The sequence below is a fragment of the Lithobates pipiens genome, unplaced genomic scaffold (genome assembly GCF_037356315.1).
Source record: "Lithobates pipiens isolate NorthernLeopardFrog02 unplaced genomic scaffold, aLitPip1_a1.2 Scaffold_28, whole genome shotgun sequence".
Taxonomy (NCBI): Eukaryota; Metazoa; Chordata; class Amphibia; order Anura; family Ranidae; genus Lithobates; species Lithobates pipiens.
In genome coordinates, this window is record NW_027507789.1 from 192,205,950 (window position 1) to 192,232,375 (window position 26,426).

Genomic DNA, 26,426 nt, shown 5'->3' on the forward strand with positions numbered 1-26,426 from the left:
GGCCTCTCTATCCCAACTTCCGCTTCTTCTATCGCCCCGCTCAGAGAAAGATGGCGGAGCCGGAGGAGAAGAAGTCGGTGTGCAGTTTTATGTTTAAGAAGAGCAACCGGAAATTCGCCGGCCGGAAACGGAGAGAGGAGGACCGGGGTGAGCGGGGTCTGCCTGCTGCCGGGCCGTGTGGGGCATTGTGGGAACTTAAAGTGGAGCTCCATTTAAAGGGACATGATAGGAGAAGTGGTTTGCGATGGGAGGATGGTGTAACACTGTGTGTTGGGGGAGAGCAAATGTAATGCATCTTTTGTCCACAGGCATGAGGCTAATGATGTATGTGTGGCTTCACCTGGAGGGCATGGTTTTAGTGGCTCTGGGGCCAGTCGGGGGAGGGTAGGAGGAAGTGTGGGTTTGGTAGCACTGCCCTGAGGTCTCCCCCCATCCTGCGCCCGCCCGGAGTCGCCCTCAGGCTGGGTCCTGGGCCTGCGCCACCCTCGGCTGGGGTCGCCCTCAGCTTGTGACTGTTATGCTCAGCCCAACTTGATTTTGTAGCAGGAACATACCAGGAAGTCCCCAACCTAACGCTAGAAGACCGCACATTTGTGATTGAAGCAACAAACCTGCAATTAAGCTTTAAACCCTCAGTGGTTTCTTATCCTAACACGTTGACCACAATAAAATAAACATTCCCCAGTAATCTGTTTGTTTACATTTTTACCCCAGCACCTGGCATTTTTTAAAATTTCCCATGCTGCTGGCTCCTGCTCTCTTATGCTTTGTACACACCGTCGGAAATTCAGACGGAAACGGTCAGATCGAATTATATTGTCGGAAAATCCGATCATGTCTAGGCTCTATCAGAATTTTTTCCATTGGAATTTCCTAAATTTTTTTTCTCTAATTTTCTTTAAAAAAAATAAATCCAATCAGACTTTTTTTTGATCGTTTGTAGAGAATTCCGATCGGACAAAGTGCCACGCATGCTCAGATCAAATTATGAGACCAAAGCTATTGGCTACTAGCCTCAATGTAGTCCCGTCATAATGAACGAACGTCATCACATTCCAAACGATCGGATTTTCTGACAGCTTTGTCCGACCGTGTGTATGCAACATCAGTTTAGGACAAAACCCGATGGATTTTGTTGTCCGAATGTCTGACCGTGTGTACAAGGCATTAGTGCTGCTTCCCTGAAATTGTAGTCTTCACAGGAAAGATTTAGCAGTGGACAGTGCAGTCAGTGTGGAAGAGGAGGGAGGGGTAGTGGAGCTCCTTTCCTTTCTAAGCTATAGGGTTGTGTGTTTCTATTGATACAGTGCGGGAGACACAACTCTAGGCCCTGCATACAAGGGGACTCCATAGAATGTTGCAAGAGAAATGAGCCACCCTAAAACAGGAAACCTGGGACAATCGTGGTAGATTACTGGAACATAGGCAAGGATTAAAATATAAAGAAGCCGTATACTCGGTGACTGAGGAAAAAGTGGAAGATGAAGAAGTTTTTAATAAAGGATTTGTCAAAAGCTGTCTCGTGTGTGTGTGTGTGTGTGTGTGTGTGTGTGTGTGTGTTTTTTTTTTTTTTTTTTTTTTTTGACACACTACGCTTTTTTTTGGGGGGTGAATGCTTAGGGATACAGTAACCCATACTCCTTCACATGAGGGGAGGGGAGAATCTGGGAGCTACCAGATTTTGATAACCCCCCTGTCCACAGAGACCCCCCCCCCCCCCATGTTGAGGGCATGTGGCCTGGTATGGTTTGGACCCCCCCGCTTCCTGGCTTGCCGGGCTGCATGCTCTGATAAGTGTCTGGTAGAGCTGAACAATTAATCGTTAAAAAATTGTGATCTCGATCCAACCTCCCCCCATCTCTATTGCAGAGTTTGCCGATTCTTTCAAATAACAAGTGGAGAGACTTTTCTGCTCACTCAGCTGTCAAAAGAAAACATGGAGGCAGTCTGCCAAGTTTAAAATGAAACATTGTAACTGACTCTTCCTTCTTGGATCAAAGGAAAAAACTTCTGTGTGAAAAAAATAATCTGGGCAGTCTGCCAAGTTTTTAAACAAGGTGTAAATGCAGGAAGATTAACCACTTAAAGTCTAAATCTTTTCCTGACACTTCTTTCTTAAAGCGGAGTTGCACCTTTAAAAAAAATATTAAAAGCCAGCAGCTACAAATACTGCAGGTGCTGACTTTTAATAAATTGACACTTACCTGTCCCAGGGTCCAGCGATGTCGGTGGCAGATGACGAGCAAATGCTCGTCTCTCCGCTGCCCCCGCCGCCATCCTCTGTCAGGGAATCGGGAAGTGAAGCATTGCGGCTTCACTGCCCGGTTCCCTAATGCGCATGCGCGAGTCGCGATGCGCGTCTCCACTGGTCCCCGATGTGTCCTGGGAACTGTGTGTTTCCCAGAACACAACGGGGGGGGGGGGTCAGCTGCGGCTAGCTTGTCCTGGAAGTGGGTGCAGATACCTGGATTATCCAGGTATCTGCACACCCCCCTCCCCCCTGAAAGGTGCCAATTGTGGCACCGGAGGGGGGGGGGATCAGATGAGCGGAATGTCCACTTCAGGGTGGAGGTCCGCTTTAAGTTAAAATCAATATTTTTTGCTAGAAAATTACTTGGAACCCCCAAACATTATATATATTTTAGCAGAGACCCTAGGGAATAAAATGTAAATTGCTGCAATATTTTATGTCAACCTGTATTTTCCCCCAGCGGTCTTTCAAACGCAAAAAAATACACTTCAATGCATAAAAAACAAAAAAAATAAAAAAACACACAAACAGTAAAGTTAGCCCAATTGTTTTTTGTTTTAATGTGAAAGATGATGTTACGCTGCGAGAATCGTGATCTATCTTCTAAGAAAAAAAAAAATTGTGATTCTCATTTTAGCCAGAATCGCGCAGCGCTAGCGCCTCGTATGGATTTTGGGGGGAACCCACGCCATTTTGTTTTGTTTGTTCTTGAATTTTTTTAAGCCGATACATTTATTTATTTTTTATTTTTTTACATTCAGCTGTCAGTGGGGAACCCCCGCTGACAGCTAAAGACTCATCAGTTCTTAAAGAGGAAGTAAACCCTTCCAAACAACTTGGACCTATAGGTAAGCCTAGATTAAGGCTTACCTGTAGGTCCAAGCAATATCTCCTAAACCTATATGGTTTAGGAGATATTTGCCCGAAAATGGGCACCGCTGTCTACGGCGCATGCGCCGTAGACAGCGGCGCGCATGCGCACTAAATGCGGCAAATCCAAGAATGGATTTGCCAAATTTGTCGACTCCCGTGCGCATGCGCGGGAGTGACGTCATCGCGGCTTCGCCGTATGACAGCGGCGGAGCTGCGAGGCGCGACTCCCGTGCGCATGCGCGGGAGTGACGTCATCGCGGTTGCGCCGCTGTGATTCGTCGGAGCTGCGAGACGCCACAAGCAACATGGATGCGGCGGACTACAGGGGACAGCGGCGACTTCACTGGCTCCTGTGTCAGGTAAGTGACACATAATGAGCTACTATGCGATGCATAGTAGTCCATTATGCTTTACCTTTGCAGGGAAAAAAAGAGGAAGTAAACCCATCAGGGTTTACTTCCTCTTTAAGGACACAGCGGCCGACTTCCAGGCCCACTCCTTAGCAACCAGCTATATACAGTGAATGGAAAGCAAAAAAAAAAAACGCAGCTCGTGGCAAAATCACAGTTAAAAAAAACACGGAAAGCACAGTAAAAAGCACTGCAGAAACGCTCAAAAACAACCTGCATAGATGTAAATCGAGCCTAAATCAGCTTCTGACATTACGAACTGAACTGAGGGTTTGATATGACTTCCTCTCCTTAGAGGAATTCAGAGGCCTCCATTGCTGATCTGTGCAAATGCTGTTGGCCGGTCCTCTGCCTTCAATCCCTTCACACTCCCTGATCTGGAAGAAGTACAGAGATCTAGGGAAGCTGAAGTAATGTCTGAGGTCCTTATCTGCACTGCTGTTCTGGGTTAGGGAGCATGGCAGCCAGGCAGATAGCATTTTTAGTATGAGGAGTTGGCAGGAAATGTTTCTTATCTCCTATATGTGATGAAGTGTCAGAGGATCTGTGTGTGCCAGGCTGGGTCACTCATTGATAAGTCATACTGACATGTTGTCTCCGCAGAGAGCAGTGACGATGATGAGGGTGCTCCTGTGGTCAGGAGGAAGAAGAGGGAGATCCTCAACCCCATGGTGCAGAGGGTAAGTGTTCAGAGGTAGGTCATATGACTAATAGAATATCTTTTAAGACAGCACCTGAGAGTAGCTCCTCCCACTTCTTACAGGAAACCCTGCTACATTCATCTTTAAATGCAGTCTCTTTCCCACAGATCCTCCGATTTTAGTGTTTGCTCTTATCTGGCCTTATCCTGTGAAATGTGCCCCCCCCCCCCCCAAACCTTTTTCCCTTATATGGCTTTGGTAGTACTGGCTCCACTTTGTGCAAGGTTGTGTGGGTGCACGTGAGACCCCTAAGCATCCCCTTTTTATGGGCAGGGGGGGTGCCAGATTTTCTTCCCCTTTTCCATGCTTGGGGAGAGTCACGGTGGTGTGGCGTTTTTTTTTTGTGGTGACATTCGCTACTCCTCTGTTTGCCATACTTGGGAGGGGAGGCAGTGCCATTGCATACTGCAGAAGGGCATGCCTGTATAATATGTCGGCACAGTGGCTTGTAGTAATCTGGGTGGGAGAGTGTGTGAAAGGGTGACAAAGCTGGAAGACATTTGAGAGATGGATAAAGCTTTGTCGTCTTGTAAGAGAAGAAGTCTAAACAAGGACCTTCATGGCAGGGTCAGCAGGTATACAGTTTTAAGACCTTGAAAATGACTTTGTGAATTACACTTATTTGTCAGAGTTTATAAGAATTTTTAGTGGTTGGGTTTACATCTAATATTAGACCAGTTTGCATTTTCCCAAGGAGATGGAGGTAGCATGGAGGTGTTTCTTATAGGAACTTATGAGCTATTTATCTTGTGAATAATAGATGGGTTTGGTTGCTTTGGGCAACAAAATTGAAAATTGTATCAAATACTACCATCATTTTAAGTTTTCCTAGCGCCAATCTATGACAGAATACATGTGTTGGTATGCTGCCATGTTGGCACCAGGAAAACAGAAAATAGGATCACATGCTTACCATAGTTTTCCTTTCCTGACGCCAAACGATGGCAACATACGTGGTATTATGCTGCCATGTTGGCACCCGGAAAACCGAGAATTATATCAAATACTTACCGTAATTTTCTTTTCCTGGTGCCAATCCATGGAAGAACACATGTGGCAGTATGCTGCCATTTTGGCGCCTGGAAAATTGTATCGAATACTTACCATAATTTTCCTACTACTACATGTATGTTGCCGTGTTGGCGCCAGGAAATAGGGTTTTTCCTAAAAGATTCCCCATAACCGTAATATAAGGGACAAGTGTCAGGACTGTGTCTATGTGACGCTGTATTGTTTTCTGAAACTTGTGTGATCTCTTTTAGACAAAGCAAAGCACCAAAGAGGAAGCTGACCACAAAGCGAGCAGCAGTGAGGAGGAAGAGAAGGTCTCCTCCAAGTCCATAACTGTGTCCTATAAATCTACAAGATCAGCGGTGAGTCTCTTGTCACTTTGATACCCTCACCCCACTTTATATCAAGTACACATTCTGTGTTCATTTATACTCTGTAATTCTTGATGTGACATATTTTCATTGTGCTGTTTTTTTATGTCAGTGTTTCATTTTCCAGGGGGTTCCCTATGGTTCTATTCCTTCTGTGGTGGTTGGAGAGTTGGGGCTTATGAAAGAATTCAGAATTTTTTTATTTTTTCTGTTATTTACCTAGCTACAGGTCTGTGATCTCTGACACACCTGTAAGGCTGGCCATAGACGGTTCCAATCTCAGTCAATTCAGCAGGAACCAGCCGAGATTTGAACCATGTATGGGCAGGCTGAATGTACCAGGTTAAACGATCGATCAGTTTGGGTACAACCAGCCTGCCGGATTTCACATGCATTTATCACTAGCAGCTGATATAATCACTGTGTTCTCCCAACTGGGATGCTTCTCCTGCTGGGAGAATACAAAGGCATGGTGGGAGGGATTCACCTGTCAACACTGACCGTGGTTGCAGGAAAGAAATTTTCTCAGTAAATGGGCAGCTTAAAGTGGTTCTAAAGGCAGAAGGTTTTTCTCTATCCTAATCCACTCTATGCATTAAGATAAAAAAAACTTTCAGTGTGCAGCAGCCCCCCCCCTAATACTTACCTGAGCCCCCATCTCGATCCAGCGACGTTTCATGAGAGACTTGGCTGTTCAGGACACTCCCTCCTGATTGGCTGAGACACACAGCAGGCACCATTGGCTCCCGCTGCTGTCAATGAGAGGGCACAGGGCCGAGCCACGGCTCTGTGTCTGAATGGACAAAAAGAGCAGCGGATTGGCTTGGGTGCCCAGAGCACAGAGCATGTTGCTTTCTGTGGGGGCACTCGGCAAGAGGGAGGGGCCAGGAGCACCGACGAGGGACCCAAGAAGAGAAAAAAAAAACACTGCACAGAGCAGGTAAGTATGACATGTTTGTTATTTTTACACACAAAAAAACAGACTTTAATATCACTTCAAGGCTCACCATACACATTATAATCATCCTTCTTCTAAAACCATGTAGTATGAGGACCTACATAAACTATGCAATCCATTTATTTCTATTGAAATAGATCTAAAGGAGTTTGTACAATCTGATTGCAATGTGTGTAGTGACCTTAATAATTTAGTGGAACATGATTCTTTACAACTTAAAGTGGGCTGCCCCCTAAAAAAAATAAAATAAAAGTCAGCAGCTACAAATACTGCAGCTGCTGACTTTTAATAATCGGACACTTGCCTGTCCCAGGGTCCAGCGTTCCCCACTCCGCGGCGCTGTTATTCTTACTGTGGGCACCCGGTTGTGGCTTCACAGCCGGGCACCCACTGCGCATGCGTGAGCGGCGCAGGGCACCGTGATGCGCCGCACAGTCATCTGGGACACGTGACAGGTCCCAGATGACTGTGCGCCGCGAGGGGAAGTGATGTCACCAGCCCGGGCAATGAAGAAGGCAGACTACGAGGGACCCCCTAGCAACAGGCATTTAGAGGTGAGTAAAAAAAAAAATTTCTCCAAAATTTTTTTTTTTTTTTTTTTTTAAGAATTTTAAACTATTTTTTGGTGGCAACACCAGTTTAACATATGAGTCTCTAGTTTTTAAAACATTATTTCTTATTATTCACCATTTTAAAAACATATACCGTATTTATCGGCGTATAACACGCGCTGGCGTATAATATGCACCCCAAGTTTAGGAGGGAATTTTAAGGAAAAAAAACTTACATTTAAATGCCCATCAATGCAGCCTGATCAGTGTCCATCATTGCAGAATGATCAGTGTCCATCTGCAGCCTTGTCCATCATTGCAGAATGATCAGTGTCCATCTGCAGCCTTGTCCAGTTTGATTGCTGCCTAATTGTTTAAAATTAGCACCGCCGAGATACACAGAGCCAGGTGTCCTGTGTACTTGGCTCCTCTTGCAGTCCCACCCCTTGGCCCTTCTCCTATGATGGACATAACACAGGTCCAGTGGCGGGACTGGTCGTGACTGCGGGAGGAGCCGAGCCTAGCCGAATACGCAGTACACTCGGCTATGTGTATTTCGGTGGAGCTCGCTCCTCTCCCCCTCAGATAGCGGGGATCAGCGTATAACATGCACCCACAATTTCCCCTGATTTTAAGGGTTAAAAGGTACATGTTATATGCCGATAAATACGGTACTTCGTTTCATAATTTGGGATATGTGTTGGAAAACATGGCATGGCTGAACTTTCCTGTGACATGCAGGGGGTCTAATATGTTTATGTGATGTGTATTTCTTTCTCAGAAACCTGTGGGGCCTGATGATATGGGGGCCACAGCCACATACGAGCTGGATACAGAAAAAGACAAAGACGCCCAGGCAATTTTTGAGCGGAGCCAGAAAGTACAAGAGGTGAGAGAGAGTGTTTGTTTCAGGATGACTTTGATATCTAGCTTGTATTAGAGCTGCACGACTCTGGATAAAATGAGAATCACAATTTTTTTTTTTTGCTTAGAATAAAAATCGTGATTCTCTCATGATTATGAAGAACTTTTTTTTATTGCAAAGATTTACAACCCCTGAACATTAGGATGGCAGTAAAATAAGACATAATACTCTTTGCTTCAATCAAATTTAAAGAAATGTAATGAAAAATAATGTAATGTATAAAGAAATGAAAAAAATCATCAAGTTTTATATTAGGGTTTTTTCTAGTACCCGCCGATACCTACTGCAACTTATTTGTTTACACTTCAGCTGTCAGCAATGGTACAAAGCATTGAAAAATTACAAATTAAATACATAAAAAAAAAAATGGGCTTTTTTTATTGGGAAAGGTCTAAAAATAATAATGAACAAAGCAAGCAAAAAAATAGTTTATAAAATAGAAGTAAAAAAAATAAAATGAAAATAATTAAATGGAGAATAAGGAGTTAATAGGGCTGATTAGTGTAAAGTAAGGGTTTATAATGGGTTAAACAGAGAAACAATTTAATAAAAAAAAAAAACAAAAAAAAATTATATATTTTTTTTTACTTGACAAGGTTGCTTTAAAATGACTTCATTTGCAGACTGAAGTTCATCCCTTTTGATCTGAAATTAATAAACAGATGGACAGATAAGTTACAGTGTTTCTTTTTACCCTCAGCTCTGAGCAATATTGTTGATAAACATTGCGGGCTGTTTATTTATTTATTTATTTTTTTCACAGCCTTGAGCCAGGGAAACTTGAAAATGCTGGATTAAGATTGTGTGTGTGGTGTGTCGAACCAAGATCACTATCTTTTAATGATTAATTGTGCAGCTCTAGTTTGTATTCTTATTTTTAAAAGTAGTTTGGACCTGTTGACGTTTTGTAATTTCCTGTATTGATGATACAGCCTGCAAAATCCACAGCATAACATACATAGACAATGTAGCTCATTTCTTTTCTCCAAGGAGATTCCAGCATAGTGTCCTTGCCATCACTATACTGGCCTACATGTGAGAAGGTCTGTTTGGATGGGAAAGGAAACTAGTTTATCTGTCTACTCATTTTACACTGTGAAAGGAAACCATTGTGCTTGTATTGGGGGTCCTTGCTGATCTCCTTTTCTCACTTCAAGCCCACTAGGATCTCTCTTAATTGAAAGCTACAGATCTATGTCTGTCATGAATTGACTTGGCTCCTGTTAGCTGAGTGCCATGTGATCACCTAGAGATTGGGTCACATGATGCTGCTCAGCAATTGAAAGCAAGATTACATTTTATTTATTTTTACATAACAAAAAGTGAATTTTATAATGTTGACACAAACACAATTGACTTATGTGACGTGTGAATTTCTCTTACCCTGATGTCAGGAGTTAAAAGGAAAAGAAGACGACAAGCTCTATCGTGGAATACACAATTATCAGAAGTTTGTAAAGCCTAAAGACACATCAATGGGAAATGCTTCCTCTGGTATGGTGAGGTATGCTGGCCAGTCACTGATCACATTCTGGTTGCCCTTGTAACATTTGCTTACCCACTTCAGCTCCGGAAGGTTTACCCCCCCCCAGGGGAAGGCAGAGATCTGTGTTCCTGCTTTGCAGAAACAGATTCAGTACCTTCCCCTCTGACAGAATGACAACCTGCCTTGTTTCTGCCTCTACTGTTTATTCGGCGGCCATCAAGTCTGCGGTACCCTTCAATGGGCTTCCACTGTGTATAATCGCCGGTGCGCAACCTAGACCCAGAAGTATCAGATCAGTACGTGATCTGGCAGAGTGACTGCTCTGCTGCAGTAAATGTACATGGGGCGGCTGCTAAGCGGTTAAAGCAGAATTCATCTCTAAAAATGTGGACAAAAAATGCTAGGAGGTAGAGATTTTTGAAAGCGACATAGAATGTCTTCTGACAAGAAACTTTTTGCACAGTTCCCCTAGCAAGTTTTCTTTTCTGTGTACACTGTACAGCACACGTTTCCATGCAGTGTACACTTCTGACCCATTTCTAGGATCTGTAAGATGCCAAGAATGAAGCTGATGCTGGGGATGGCGTAACTTCTGGAGACATGTACAGTAGTCACCTAATCAGTGGCCATGTTTTGTATAGGGTGAGGAAGGGTTATTTATAGCTTTTTATCATGTTTTTATTTCCTTCTGTGTCTCTGTTAGGAGAATATTTCTTCACTTCCTGCATTGAGAGTGAGTCTCTTTTAGCATATGCGAGTCCAAAACTGTGTCCTAATCTATAAATTATAATGAAATCGTATAATCTTTTATGTCATGAAAATGTTGGTACTTGTCTATAAATCTAATTCAGAGGGCGTGTCTGTTGTCTATATCAGCTAACCAGAAACCTGATTTAGGATAGCCAACTAGACTCCATATGTAGGATAACTTTTATCTATAACAGTGTTGTTACCTTCTTTCTTTTAAGACTGTCAGTATTAATTGTATTGTGGTGTCTTAAATTCAGGAAAGGTCCAATCAGAGCTCCCGAACATCTTCGAGCTACCGTACGATGGGACTATCAGCCTGATATCTGTAAAGATTACAAGGAGACTGGATTTTGTGGGTTTGGAGGTGAGCCAATCGCATTTAATTTTGATTTCTCAAAGGGATTTTGCTTTGTAATAGGCTCTCTTTAATCAGTTCCCGACTACACTATAGCCAAAAGACAGCTACAACGCGGTCATCCAGTTCTTGGAGGGTGTCTACGGACTCCCTCCCAGCCAGCACCCTCACAAACCCCTTCCACTTGACAGGATTATGGTCTCCAGAGCGGGTCCCCTAAACAATACTCTGAGTCACACTAGGCATATACCATACTTGGCCGATGTCCCTGGAAGGAGATACAGCTATTCCAGTGATCTCCACTTTGGGTCCTGTGCTCAGTGACTGGCCTGCATTCTGAACACAGGGGGTTGGCCGCTCCGCACAGCACCATTTTAGCCCCGTACCTGTGGACCTGAATATCGGGCCATATGAGCTGGTTCAATAGAAACTGGCCGACATTTGGCCTGTGTGTACAGCAGCTGGTCCGAAAGAAGCTGGCCGAACGCCCGGCTTCTGACGAAGGGGACTGACCAAAAAAAGGTCTGCCGATCGACATTTTATCAGCGTTCTCAGCTGACGGGTGTGTTCTGGGAAAGGGGGGGGGGAGTGGGTGTCCCCTAGTCAGAACACCCTAGCTCAGTGGGGAGGTTGCTGTACTCTGCTCCTCTCAAGAGCTTCAGGTTTTTTGTTTTTTTCTGAATTAAAAAACCTGATAGTGTGTACCAGGCTTTAGAGATGGCTTTGCATTTTCTGATTGAACAAGCTCTTCCTCTTATGGAGCTTGTGATTGGCTGCTGAGGCACCCAGTACTGTCACATGGGTCCTCATCACTGTAATGTCTAGGTCATGGATTATACACCTGGCCTACTCTCCTTCCTCCTATAGGCCAACAGATTGGCATTTCACATAGCTGCAAAGACTGACATTAGGGCCTGTGCTGATGACATTGTCTGAGACTCTTCCGAGATCATTCAGAATTCATTGACATTTGTATTCAACTTGCGGTTGACCTGATTCTGACCTGCATTTGACCTACTTTGTGTGGGTTTTGCATTCCCATAGACTTGTATGCTAAATATTCTCTAAATATGCGTTAAATATGCTGTATGCTCTACTGACACAAACATAATCCCTTCAACGCCAGTCCTTAATATGAACATGTTGCATATGGGCGAAGCACAGGTTCATTATAAGGCCATGAGGACAGGAGAGGATCCCATCATACTTTGTTAGCAACTGACATTAGAAGTGGGTGTAACTATGAAATCATTCTTCCTATCTCTTACCTCCTTAGGTTAGCTGCTGTTTATACTTACCAGTGTTCTTCATGTTTCTTCCAGACAGCTGTAAGTTCCTGCACGACCGTTCAGATTACAAGCATGGCTGGCAGTTGGAGCGAGAACTGGAAGAGGGCCGATATGGAGCTAATGGTGAGATAGATGTTTAGGTGTGACAGATGTGTCTTCGCAGAAGGATATGGCATAGATAACACATCTTTTGTTTTTGCACTGAACCCAGCAGCTGAGACGTGTCAACCAATCTTTTTATTTTAATTTATGTTTATTTGAAAAGAAAACAAAGAAACAATAACAGGAAGCTTGGCACATACAATATACATTTCAAAGTGAGACAAGAGCTGCAGATGACATAGGTCAAGGCGTAGGACACCAAATTGCTAGCAACTCGACAATAAACGTCCGTTTATATTCTAATCCCACCCAACCTAACAGAAAGATCAGTCACCAACCAAGAATTGGGGCTGTAACTGCATGACTGCAGAGTTCCTTGTTGCATCAATCAAATGACATTGAACCAAGCTGATAGAAAGGAAGCGGGGGGGAGAAGAAAGATGGAAAGAGAAGATAAAGAGAGGAAGGTCAAAAAAAAAAAAAAAAAAAGAAAGGGGAGGGGAGGAAGGGGAAGAGAGAGTAAGGGTCTGCCTCGGTCCTATCCCCGCCTGGGAGACGAAATACATGTTAGTACAATATCTTATCCATTTTGTGACATAATGTCCGCATACACAGATGTACACTTGAAGGCTAACCAGCAGGACCAAATCCTTTTCCCCAGGTCCGATTTATTCCGTAGGGGGTAAGTAAGATCCTCCAAATGATATGTGCGATCTACCTCCATCAACCACTGACCTAAAGAGGGTACCGTGGGTTGCTTCCACCTGCGTGGAATAAGTGCTTTTGCAGCATTAAGCAAATGTGGAGTCAAGGATTTTTTATAGGATCCTGCTGGGGAGCCTGCACAGTGAAAAAGTATGACCCATGGGTTATTGGGTATCTCATAACCCAAAATGACTTTCATCCAGTGTAGGATAGTTAGCCAGTAAGGTTGGATGAGTGGGCAGAACCACCAGATATGGGTGTGTGAGGCACATTCCCCACAGCCTCTCCAACAGAGAGGTGGCATTTGTGGAAACAACTTATGTAGGGCAACTGGGGTATAGTGCCATCTCGTCAACAGTTTATAGTTCACTTCTGCTGTTTTAGAGGCCGTAGATGATAAATGAGCCATAATTAACAAAGTAGATTTTTGTGCCTCCGAAACCTCACTGTGAAGGTCTTTCTCCCAGTTAGTCAAAAAGGTGGGGTAGCCCTTAATCGACAAAAGCTGTAAAGCATACGTGTCAACCAATCTGTACAGTAAGTTTTACAGTACGCTCAGTTTTACACAGAAGATAGAAATTAGAGGATGGTTACCATTTTTTTTATTTTATTTTTTTTATTGTCATTTTTTGCTTGTATACGCTTCAGGATCCTTCAGTAATGCCTGCTTCTGCCTGCATTTTAAAGGAGATCCCCAGTGGCAACACCTTCTTATTTTTTAGTTTCTAATGACAGAGCTGTCTAGGTCTTGAAACGTAACCTGTTAGCATTTGTAATTTTCTGTGGCTGCTAATATTTACAGTTGTGTGAAAAAGTATTTGCCCCCTTCCTAATTTTATTTTTTTGTTTTTTTGCATATTTCTAACACTTAAATGATTCAGATCATCAAATGTTTAATATTGCACAAAGATAACCTCAGTAAATCCAAGATGCAGTTTTAAAATGATTTCATTTATTAAGATCGCCAAACAGTATGTTGTCTACCGGGTGCTCAAGTTCGGCACATCATGGATCTGGTGGACAGATTACTGGGAGGGGCTGGGGAAGACCCAACTGTCATGGTGCACGTTGGCACCAATGACAAATTCAGAGGCAGATGGAGTGTCCTAAAGAACGATTTTAGGGACTTAGGAAGAGAGATATCACTGCTCCAGGTAGGTCAAGCGACAGTGGAAAACCTTCTCATCCAGCTTGGAAGCCCAGGTGCCGGCAATGCCAGACAGGAGCTAACACGTTTCACATTTCGATGTAGTGCTTAGTCATAGCTGTCCAGATCTTCTTCCTGTTTTTTTTTTAGGGACTTAGGAGCTATGTCCCAAGGTTGTATTCTCAGGAATACTACCGGTACATCGAGCCACACCAGAAAGGCAGAGGGAGATTAGGGAACTAAACAAGTGCCTGAAGAGCTGGTGTAGTATGGAGGGGTTTAGGTTCCTAGAGGACTTGACTGACTTCTCAGTCGATAACTGGTACTATAGAAGGGACGAAGCTTTCATGATTGGCTGGCAAATATTCAAGGGTATTCCCTTTATCGCAAGGATAGAGAGGGTAAAAAAGGGGGAGGGGTATGACTATATATCAAGAATAATGTACAACAGAATGAGAGAAGACATCATAAAGGGAGCTAGGGAGGAGGTGGAATCCTTATGGGTAGAGCTCCAAAGGGATGAAGCTAAGGGGAAAATAATACTGGGGGTATGCTATAGGCCCCCTAACCTGAGGGAGGAAGGGGAGACAGATCTCCTATCACAATTTGGATTAGCAGCAAGGATGGAAAGTGTTATCATAATGGGGGATTTTAACTATCCAGACATAGATTGGGTGGAGGGAACTGCGCATTGATCTAAGGCTCACCAGTTCTTAAATGTCTTGCAGGACAATTTTATGGGTCAGATGGTAGACGCACCAACTAGAAATAAAGCAATACTGGATCTGCTGATTAAAAACCATACAGACCTGATCACGGATGTGGAAATAGGGGGCAATTTAGGTAACAGCGATCACAGGTCAATTGGCTTCAGTATAAATCACACAAATAGGAAACATAAGGGCAATACAAAGACACTGAATTTCAGAGAGACCAACTTCCCTAAACTACGAACCTTGCTAGAAGGCATAAATTGTGATAAAATCTTAGGAACAAAGAACATGGAGGAGAGATGGGTTTGCTTTAAGAGCATATTAACCCCCCTAGCGGTAATCCCGAGTCTGGCTCGGGGTAGGAATATACCGATAGGAGCGGTAACCCCGAGCCAGACTCGGGATGGCTTCGCTCGATGCAGGGGAGGACATAGGGAGAGTTACTCACCTTGTCCCCTGGATCCAGCGATGCCCGCCGCGCTGTGTGATCTAGCCGTCCTCCGCTCGATTCACAGTGCCGAATGCCGCCGAGCTCCGTTCCCTGCGGCGTTACGGCGCACAGGAGCGGAGAACGGCGGCAAATTCAAAAAAGTAAAAAGACACAAAACACACACAGCACTGTAATCTTACAGATTACAGTGCTGTATTAAAAAATACACACCCCCTTTGTCCCTAGTGGTCTGTGCAGTGCCCTGCATCCACTTTTATATTATAAATACTGTTTTTTACTGCCTGGAATTTTGGAGATTGTCCATAGCAACCAAAAAGTGTCAATTTGTCAGTGTTTTTGGATTTGATTACATTATTGAATAATTTTTATTATTCTTTATTATATTATAAACTTTATCATACCCGGGATGTCTGCTAGACTCTGGTTTGAACAGATTTAAGAGCGTTATTCCTAAGAATTACAGGACTACAAAATAAAAGCCAGATTTCTGTGCAAAATAATTGTACCGCTTTCAGCACCTAATTCCAGACTGAATCATACCGCCAGGGAGGTTAAATAAGCGCATTAGCCAATGCATCCCATTGGGTAATAAATTTAAAACGGTGAACAAAAGTCCTGAATGGCTTAACTTCAATGTAAAAATGCATATAAAATCAAAGGAGAAGGCCTTCAAAAAATAATACAAGGTTGAGGGATCATCATAGGCATTCAGACTTTATAAAGAATGCAACAAGAAATTTAAGGGTGCAATAAGGACGGCTAAGATAGAACATAAAAGACACATAGCGGAGGGGAGCAAAAAAAAATCCCAAGAAATTCTTTAAGTATGTAAATGGTAAAAAAAGGGAGAATAGACCATATTGGCCCCATAAAGAATGAGGAAGGACATCTGGTTACAAAGGATGGGGAGATGGCGAAGGTATTGAATTTATTCTTCTCCTCAGTCTTCACGAGGGAATTGAAGGGCTTCAGTAACCAAAACTTCAGTGTTTATCCTCCTGTGACATAACAGTAAGCACCTCCATGGATAAGAGGACAGAAATAAAATTAGACTTGGGAAACTTAACATTAATAAATCACCGGGACCAGATGGCTTGCACCCAAGGGTACTTGGGGAACGCGGTCAAGTAATTGCCAGACCAATTTTTAAAGACAGTCTACTGACTGGAATTGTACCAGCTGATTGGAGAAAAGCCAATGTAGCACCAATATTTAAAAAGGGCCCAAAATACATCCCTGGGAATTACAGACCAGTTAGCCTAACATCAGTAGTATGTAAACTCTTGGAGGGGATGATAAGAGACTATATACAATGTATATACATAGTATTGAGAACGGTTTCTTTAGCAGTAATCGGCATGGATTCATGAAGAATCATTCTTGCCAAACCAATCTATTAACCTTCTATGAGGAGGTGATTTGCCAGCTAGGTAAAGGAAGGTGCGTAGACGTGGTGTATCTGGATTTTGCAAAAGCATTTGACACAGTTCCCTATAAACGTTTACTGTACAAAATAAGGTCTGTTGGCATTAACCACAGGGTGAGTACATGGATTGAAAACTGGCTATAAGGGCGAGTTCAGAGGGTGGTGATAAATGGGGAGTACTCGGAATGGTCAGGGGTGGGTAGTGGGGTCCCACAGGGTTCTGTGCTGGGACCAATCCTGTTTAATTTGTTCATAAACAACCTAGAGCATGGGGTAAACAGTTCAATCTCTGTATTTGCGGATAATACTAAGCTAAGCAGGGCAATAACTTCTCCAAAGGATGTGGAAACCTTGCAAGAAGATCTGAACAAATGAATGGGGTGGGCAACTACATGGCAAATGAGGTTCAATGTTGAAAAATTTAAAATAATGCATTTGGGTGGCAAAAATATGAATCTATACACTGGGGGGAGAACCTCTGGGAGAATTTAGTATGGAATAGGACCTGGGGGTCCTAGTAGATGATAGGCTCAGCAATGGCGTGCAATGCCAAGCTGCTGCTAACAAAGCAAACAGAATATTGGCATGCATTAAAAAGGGCATTAATTCTAGAGATAAAACAATAATTCTCCCACTCTACAAGACTCTGGTCCAGCTGCACCTGGAGTATGCTGTTCAGTTCTGGGCACCAGTCCTCAGGAAGGATGTACTGGAAATGGAGAGAGTACAAAGAAGGGCAAAAAAGCTAATAAAGGGTCTGGAGGATATTAGTTATGAGGAAAGGTTGCGAGCACTGAACTTATTCTCTCTGGAGAAGAGATGCTTGAGAGGGGATATGATTTCAATATACAAATCCCATACTGGTGACCCCACAATAGGGATAAAACTTTTTTGCAGAACGGAGTTTAACAAGACTCGTGGCCACTCATTAAAATTTAGAAGAAAAGAGGTTTAACCTTAAACTATGTAGAGGGTTCTTTACTGTAAGAGCTGCAAGGATGTGCAATTCCCTTCCACAGGCGGTGGTCTCAGCGGGGGGGGGGGGGGCGCATTGATAGTTTCCAGAAACTATTAGATAAGCACCTGAAGGACTACAACATGCATGGATATACAATGTAATACTGACATATAATCACACATATAGGAGGGACTTGATGGACTTGTCTTTTTTTTTTTTTTTTTTTCAACCTCACCAACTATATAAGAGAAAAAACCTGCCTGGCGCTATGTGAAAAAGTAATTGCCTCCTCCCGTGCTGAATCATGAATGAACTGTGATTAACCACAATTTTGTGGAAAGCTGAGTTAAATGGCCTGATTACGGCCAGACCTGTTGAATCAAGAAATCACATAAATAGCACCTGTCTGACAAAGTGAAGCACACTAACAGATCACAAAAAGCCACACGTCATGCCACCATCTAAAAAAATAAAATAAAAAAATCAAGAACAGGTTAGAAACAAAGTAATGTACAAGTATCTGTCTAGGAAGGGTTTCAAAGCCATTTCTAAGGCGTTGGAACTCCACTGAACCACAGGGAGAGTCATTATCCACAAATGGAGATAACTCAGTACAGTGGTGAACCTTCCCAGGAGTGGCCGGCCTACAAAAATTGCTCCCAAGAGCACGACGATGACGACTCATCAACGAGGTCATAAAAGAACCCAGAACAACATCTAAAGAACTGCAGGCCTCACTTACCTCAGGTAAGATCAGTGTTCATTATTCAACAATATGAAAGAGACTGGGCAAAAATGGCATCCATGGGTGAGTTCCAAGGCCAAAGCCACTGACCAAAAACACAAAGGCTCACCTCACATTTACCAAAAAACATCTTGATTATCCCCTGGACTTTTAGGCAAATATTCTGTTGATTGATGAGACAAAAATGTACCTTTTTGGAAGGTGTGCATCTTGTTGCATCTGGCATGAAACAAATACAGCATTTCATAACAAGAACATCAATGGTGGTGGTAGCGTGATGGTCTGGGGCTGCTTTGCAGCTTCAGGACCTGGATGACTTCCCATAATTGATAGAACCACAAATTCTGCGCTCTACCAGAAAATCCTAAAGGAGAATGTCCAGCTATTAGTTTGTGACCTCAAGTGCACTTGGGTTATGCAGCAGGACAACGATCTGAAACGCAACAGCAAGTCCACCTCCAAATGGTTCAAACAAAGCAAAATTTAGGTTTTGGAGTGGCTTTGTCAAAGCCTGGACTTAAATCCAATTGAGATGCTGTATCATGACCTTGCACAGGCCGTTCATGCTGGAAAACCCTCCAATGTGGCTGAATTAAAACAATTCTGCAAAGAAGAGTGGGCCAAAATTGCTCCACAGCGATGTGAAAGACTCATTGCCAGTTATCACAAAAGCTTGATTGGGTGGCACAACCATTTATTAGGTTTAGGGGGCAATTACTTTTTCACACAACTGTATGTCACTCTTCCAAACCATGGGATTATGGTGTATGTGTGTCTAACACTATGTGCCATTATTACTAACCCATAAAGCACATGATAGAAAGCTTTTATTGGTTCAGGGATCCAAGCCCACTTAGTTTAGGGAAAGATTGCTGTTTTTTTTGTTTTGTTTTTTCCTTTTTATCTTGGATACAGAAATGTGTTTAAAGTGATGGTAGTCCTTGTTTTTGTTTTTTTTCCCCCATAAAAATAACTGACATACTTGGAATTTGGAATACGTGGAATTGCACAGAGCAGCCCGGATCCTCCTTTTCTCGGGTCCCTCTTCTGTGATCCTGGCCCCTTCCTCCTGTCGAGTGCACTCGAGCCGAGTCACAGCTCCGTGTGTCTATTCAGACACCGATCCCCACCTCCTTTGTCCCCTGATTGGCTAGCTGGCTTTGGCCCCCGCTGCTGTCAATGTCTCCACTGCTGTGTCTCAGCCAATGAGGAAGGAGAATATGAGACGGCTGACACTTTCCTGGACAGAAAGTAGACTCAGGTAAGTATTAGGGGTGTTGGGGAGGCTTAAGATAAAAAAAAAAAAAAAACTTCTGCCTTTACTAGTTTACTAGTTTTCCTATTAGATGGTAGGAAGCAACACCCTTTTTACAGAATGTGATGCCACTAAATCAGCAATGATGAAGTTAACATCCTACTGTTCTCTTATCTTGTACTGCTTAGATGAAGAGAATTATGAAGTGAGCAGCGATGAGGAGGACCTTCCCTTTAAATGTTTTATATGCAGACACTCCTTCAAGAACCCGATTGTAACCAAGTAAGTAACCCTCGATAGAGTGCACACCAGAAATACAACCACCTTTCAAAACGGGATTCTCTCAAATCTCTTCCCGAGTTCACTTTATTATTGTGGCAGACCAGTTTTCCTAAAAAGTGACCTGTTCCATTCTGTGTATAGCATCAGTGTGCCACTTATGTGCCAGGCCATAATGCATGCAGATGTAGGAAGAAGTATTCGCTTTTTTTTTTTCTTTTAGAAATCGTGTACAACTTAAAGGATATCTAAAGGCAAATAAAAAAAAAAAAAAGATATACTAACCTCCTCTGTGCAGTTGGTTTTGCACAGAGTGGCCCCGATCCTCCTCTTCTTCTTGGGTTCCCTCAGTGGCACTCCTGGCTCCTCCTCTTCTTTAGTGCCCCTTGAGGGTTTACAACCCCTTTAACCACTTAAGGCCTGGACCATTTTGCAGGCCAAAGGCCAGAGCACTTTTTTTGCGATTTGGCACTGTGTCGCTTTAACTGACAATTGCGCAGTCGTGCGACGTGGCTCCCAAACAAAATTGCAGCCTGTGACTGGACAGTAAAAAGAGAATGAGTAGACTGATGTGCTCCCCTCTGTATCATTCTGATATTTACACCTACAGTACATCTGACAAGTATTCACTGCGCTTCGCTTTTTCCACATTTTATGTTACAACCTTATTTCAAAATGGATTCAATTCATTATGTTCCTCAAAATTCTACAAAAAATACATGACAACAGGAAAGAAGTTTGTTTGAAATATTTGCAAATTTGGAGCAGATTTTCTCTGTACATTGCTTCATTCATCTTTCCCTCGATCCTGACTAGTCTCCCAGTTCCTGCCACTGAAAAACTTCCCCACAGCAGGATGCTGCTACCACCATATTTCATTGTAGGGATGGTGTTGGCCAGGTGATGAGCGGTGCCTGGTTTACTCCAGACATGACGCTTGCCATTCAGGCCAAAGAGTTCTGTTTCAGGACCAGAGAATTTTGTTTCTCATGATCTGAGAGTCATTCAGGTGCCTTTTTGGCAAACTTCATGCGGGCTGTCATGTGCCTTTTACTGAGGAGTGGCTTTTGTCTGGCCATTCTACCATATGGGCCTGATTGGCGGAGTGCTGCAGAGATGGTTGTTCTTCTGAAAGGTTCTCCTCTCTCCAGAGAAACGCCGGAGTGAGATGGTCAGAGTGACCACCAGGCTTTTGGTCACCTCTCTGACTAGGGCCCTACTCCCCCGATTGCTCAGTTTGGCCAGGCGGCCGGCTCTAGGAAGAATCTTGGTGGTTCCAAACTAGTTCCATGTACGGATGATGGAGGCCACTGTGCTCATTGGGACCTTCAATGCTGCAGACCTTTTTTTTTGTACCCTTCCCCAGAACTGGGCTTCAATACAATCCTGTCTCTGAGGTCTATAGACAATTCCTTGGACTTCATGGCTTGGTTTGTGCTCTGACTTGCACTGTTAACTGCGGGACCTTTATATAGACAGGTGTTTACCTTTCCAAATCATGTCCAATCAACTGAATTTACCACAGGTGGACCCAATCAAGTTGTAGAAACATCTCAAGGATGATCAGTGGAAACAGGAGGCACCTGAGCTCAATTTTGAGTGTCATGGCAAAGGCTGAGAATACTTACGTACGAGATTTTTTAATATAAATATGCAAGATTTCAAACAAACTTCTTTCACATTGTCATTATGGGGTATTGTTTGTAGAGTTTTAAGGGAAAATAATGAATTGAATCTATTTTGGAATAAGGCTGTAACATAACAAAATGTGGAAAAAGTGAAGCGCTGTGAATACTTTCCGTGTGCACTGTATTAGTATGTGATTTGTTAGCACAGCAACACAACATATGGTCTTTTTGTTCTGCTTCTCTCTGTCCCAGTCTTTTTTTTTTTTTAAATCGTCTTTATTATTTTCTTATATAAAATTCAGCAAACAATTACATTCAATCCTGAAGCATTGAGGTTTACACAGATCCCCCAATGTCTTCACATTTACATGCGTACTTTTCCACTTCATATCTATAACAATATTAGGTGGTGGCCCGAGAGGTGGGGGTATTTGGGGGAGAGTCAACCTGTGTGTAGGAGAGGGGGAAAAAAAAAAAAAAAAAAATGGGGGAGGTTTAAATTTCTCCCCTGTGTTATTTCCCTTCTTTATGTGTTTTTTTTGTGCCCTTGTGATTCCTTTTATTTATATATTTAAAAAAAAAAAAAAAAAAAAGGAGAGTTTCTTTTTAATAAAAAAATAATAATCTTTTCTCCTTTAATCATTATTACGTGCTTTTATTCCGTTTGTGTCCCCTTAGTGTGTTTGTGTTTGTGCTTAGGAAAGTCTTCAGCTTTCCTTTATGTTTCCTAATAATTGTGTTGTTTGTTTTGGTGTCTCCCCCACTGGTTGTCTCTCCTCCTACCCCCCTCCCCCAGACCCCTCCAATTATATTTCCATCATTTATTCACTTCCCATATACCTTAAAACATACTACAAACAACAAAATTTATAAGTTGTGGTTCGGATTCATATTTCCCCTTTACCCTTTCTACGATGTACCTTTGGAGGACACGAGCTTGCGCAGCAGCTTTTTGATTTATCTCTTTCCCTTCCTTTCTCCCTCTCCCTATCAGGGATCTCTGGGTGATTCCGGAGGGATTATCAAATTTTTTAATCTGGTATAACTTACTCTTTCTCTATTTCTCGGGAGTAATGCTTCCAGCCCGCCCATATATTTTTATATTTTTCTTGTTGTTCTTTTATATCATATATCCCTTTTTCAGCTTCCATTATTTTATCTACTTCCCCCTTCCATTCCAATAGAGTGGGACATGTTTTCTGCTTCCAATATCTAGGTATTAGTATTTTGGCTGCATTCAGCAGATGTGGTATGACTCCTTTTTTATAAGATTTAATGGATCCTTCTGTCCCATGAAACAGATATTGTAAGGGTGTCATTTCTATTGATTTTGCTGTTATCCTCTCTATCCATTTAGCCACTCCCTCCCAAAAAATCCTAATTTTTGGGCAGTCCCAGTCTAAGTTCTGCTGTACAGGGTAGATTGCAAGAGGCTGTTACCAAGTCAAATTTAGGTATTTGCACTTAAAGCGGGAGTCCGCTAGGACTCCGCGTTTTTTTTTTTTTTTTTTTTTTTTTTTTTAAAAGCCAGCAGCTACAAATACTGCAGCTGCTGACTTTTAAAATAGTGACACTTACCTGTCCAGCGCGCCCGCGATGTCGGCACCTGAAGCCGATCTCTAGATCGTCTCTCGGGTGCTGCCGCCGCCATCTTGGGTATGGGAATCAGGAAGTGGAGCCTTTTCGGCTTCATTTCCCGGTTCCCTACTGCGCATGCGCGAGTCGCGCTGCGCAATAAGGACGGTTCCGGCTGCCTCTGGGATCTGTGTGTTTCCCAGCAGGCAGCGGGGCACTTGCGGAAAGGGGCGGGCACTTGCGGAAAGGGGCGTAATCTACGCCCCTTTCCGCAGAGAGCTATCCCGGAAGTGGGTGCAGATACCTGTACTGTACAGGTATCTGCACCCCCCTCCCCCCTGAAAGGTGCCAATTGTGGCGCCGAAGGGGGGGAGGGTTCCGATGAGCGGAAGGTCCACTTTAGGGTGGACCTCCGCTTTAAACAAATACACTTAATAATATAAAGAGTCGTATTAATTTGTGTCTTTTATATCTGCCTGGAGTTCAGCTTTAAGCACTTGGTTTACTCATTGCACATGTATTCTCTTTCTACTGCTGGAAGGCAGACAAATATTGGATTCCAATAATAAGTAATGATTTCTCCTCTCTTAGGTGTAAACACTATTTCTGTGAAACCTGTGCGCTGCAACATTATCGGAAATCCCAACGTTGCTACGTGTGCAACACACAAACAAATGGTGTTTTTAACCCTGCTAAAGGTATGCATTGCGTTCTGTGTCCTGGCTACAACCAGCTTGGGAGATGGATGGTGGTTTTTGGCCACACATTATAGAAGTAAATGACATTTGTTGTGGGATAGGTTGTTAAGTGTATTACAATAACTGTCTGGCCAAAAAAAAAAAAAAAAAAACAAGCATTATAGCTCCGCAATAAGCACATTTTACCTGTTTATATTTCTGAAAGTACAGAATATTGTCTTATGATTTAAGTTCCTTTCACACTTGTTGCGACCTAAAAGTCGTGCGATTTTGACTGACTTTAAGCAATGCCTGTGTAATATTGAGACCTCAAGTCGGATGAAGACAGACTGCCCGTTTTCATCTGATCTCCCTATAGAGGAGAGCGGGGCTCGGACAGGGCCATGTCGGCACAGTGAGCGGAGACGGACCTGTCAGCCGCCTGCTCAGTGGGGATCAACTGAGCGATCCCCCTCCATCCCGTGTGAAAGGGACCTAATACTACAGGCACAACATAAAAGAAAAATGAATGCAGGGAATTCCTGAAGTGGGGAGGTTGACTTAGTGTTGGGCCTATGCAAATGAATGAAGGTTGATTTTGCTGAATATGCCATTATAGAGAATAGACTATTTGGGAAAGTCCCAGAATGTTTATTTATTTTGCAATGTTACTCGGAGAAGATCACACATATTACACTATATTACCAAAACTATTAGGACGCCTGCCTTTACACGCACACAAACTTTAATGGCATCTCAGTCTAATGCCCCGTACACACGATCCGAAAATCGGACGATAGATCATCCGACATTTTTCGCTTGCTAGTCGCAAGTAGAAATTGAATCGGTTACTAAAGTTATGAAAATTCTCTTACAACAGAATAAAAATTGACGCAATGTCATGTACTGTACTGTATTTGTATTGTATTTTCAGACAATTATACGGATTAAACAAAAATCATACAAGAAAAGTTTTCATGGTTGTACAGTAGAATAATCTGTCGTGATCGGCTATCGAATGCTGTGTACTAACGATCAGATTATCATATAATCGATTTGGAAGCGATGATTTTCAGATCGCGTGTATGGGCCATAGCGTTCAGTATTGAGTTGACCCACCCTTTGCAACTACAACAGCTTCAACTCTTCTGAGAAGGCTGTCCACAAGATTTAGTACTGTGTCTATGGGAATGTTTGACCGTTTTTTTTTTTTTTCCCAGCAGTGCATTTGTGAGGTCAGGCACTGATGTTGGATGAAAAGGCCTGGCTCACAGTCTGTGGTGCTCTAATTCATTCCAAAGGTGTTCTATCAGGTGGAGTGCAGGCCACTCAAGTTCCTTCACCCCAAACTCGCTCATCCATTCTTTATGGACCTTGCTTTGTGCACTGGTCCAAATAATTTGGTGGAGGGGGGATTATGGTGTGGGGTTGGGCTTGGCCCCTTAGTTCCAGTGAAGGGAACTCTTAAGGCGTCAGCATACCAAGGCATTTTGGACAATTTCATGGTCCCAACTTTGTGGGAACAGCCCCTTCCTGTTACAACAAGACTGTGCACAAAGCAAGGTTCATGAAGACATGGGTGAGCGAGTTTGGGGTGGAGGGACTTGACTGGCCTGCACAGAGTCCTGACCTCAACCCAATAGAACACCTATGGGATGAATTGGAGCAGAGACTGTAAGCTAGGCCTTGTTGTCCACATCGGTGCCTAACTGGGAAAAAATGCACCGCTTTCTGGTGGTTTTACTTAGTTGGTGGATGGGGAGCCCCAAAACCGATCTGGCACTGACTGCCTCATGGGAAATGTAGTTCCACAACAGCTGGAGGGCTACTGGTTGCCTACCCCTGCCCTAGGAGGCCCGGAGCGACGTCATGATGTCACTACCGGTTCCAGCTCCATGTAAACAAGACCTTTTGCTTTTAAAAAAAAAAAATTTAATTTTTTTGGGGGGTCCCCCCAGATCTCTCCATGCTGAATTGATATCGCAAGGGAGGTTTAGCAATAAAAGAAATCGAAAAATGTTTTATCAAAGGGATAATGTAAAAGCAATAAAATAATTTAAAAAGAATTTAAAGCTGGTACACATATACGTAGGTCACACCCACATATGTAAATGGTGTTCGCACCACACGTTGAGGTATTGCTGCGAACGTCTGAGCGAGAGCAATAGTTCTAGCACAAGACCTTCTCTGTAACGCTAAACTGGCAACCTGTAGAAACGTTTTAAGCATCACCTATGGAGATTAAGTACCGAAGTTTGGCAACATTCCACAAGCACTCGCAATTTTTAAAGCATGACATGTTAGGTATTTATTTACTCTGCATAACGTCTTTCATGTTTTACAAAATAATCAGGGTACAGTGTTTTGTTTTTTAATTCATTAAACTGAATTCTTTTTTTCCCCCAAAAAAATGCCTAAAAAACACATAACATAAAATTGCAATGACCTCCATTTTATTCTCTAGGGTCTCTACAAAAAAAATAAAAAATTTGGGGGTTCCAAGTAATTTTCCAGAAAAAAAATAGATTTTTACAAGTGTCAGAAAAAGGCCTTTTCAGCAAGTGGATGCATTGTAAAAAAATTAAATCACCCTTCGTGTGTAATCAATTAATAAAATCTGTAAATCTTTACATGATCGTTATGTAGAATTGCTAGGTACAGTGTATGTGCTAATTGTCATTTTTTTTTCCCCCTCCAGAATTGATTGTAAAGATGGAGAAGCACAAGGCTGACCATGATGAAAGTGATTCGCCTGCAGAAGAGGGATAACGCTGCTTCCATTTCCTGACTTTATTTTTCCTTTTTTTAATATGAATAAAAACTTTAGATAAAAA

At 42.8% G+C, this 26,426-nt stretch overlaps 1 protein-coding gene across 1 annotated transcript; it reads left to right on the forward strand.

The window, feature by feature from the left end:
• On the forward strand, positions 1 to 26,426 carry RNF113A (ring finger protein 113A). The gene is made up of 10 exons (XM_077460195.1): positions 1 to 147; positions 4,138 to 4,214; positions 5,498 to 5,608; positions 7,908 to 8,015; positions 9,446 to 9,555; positions 10,545 to 10,651; positions 11,965 to 12,054; positions 19,622 to 19,715; positions 23,507 to 23,613; positions 26,291 to 26,426. The coding sequence occupies exons 1-10, from the start codon at positions 51 to 53 to the stop codon at positions 26,359 to 26,361; spliced, it is 972 nt and encodes a 323-aa protein (XP_077316321.1). The 5' UTR covers positions 1 to 50; the 3' UTR covers positions 26,362 to 26,426.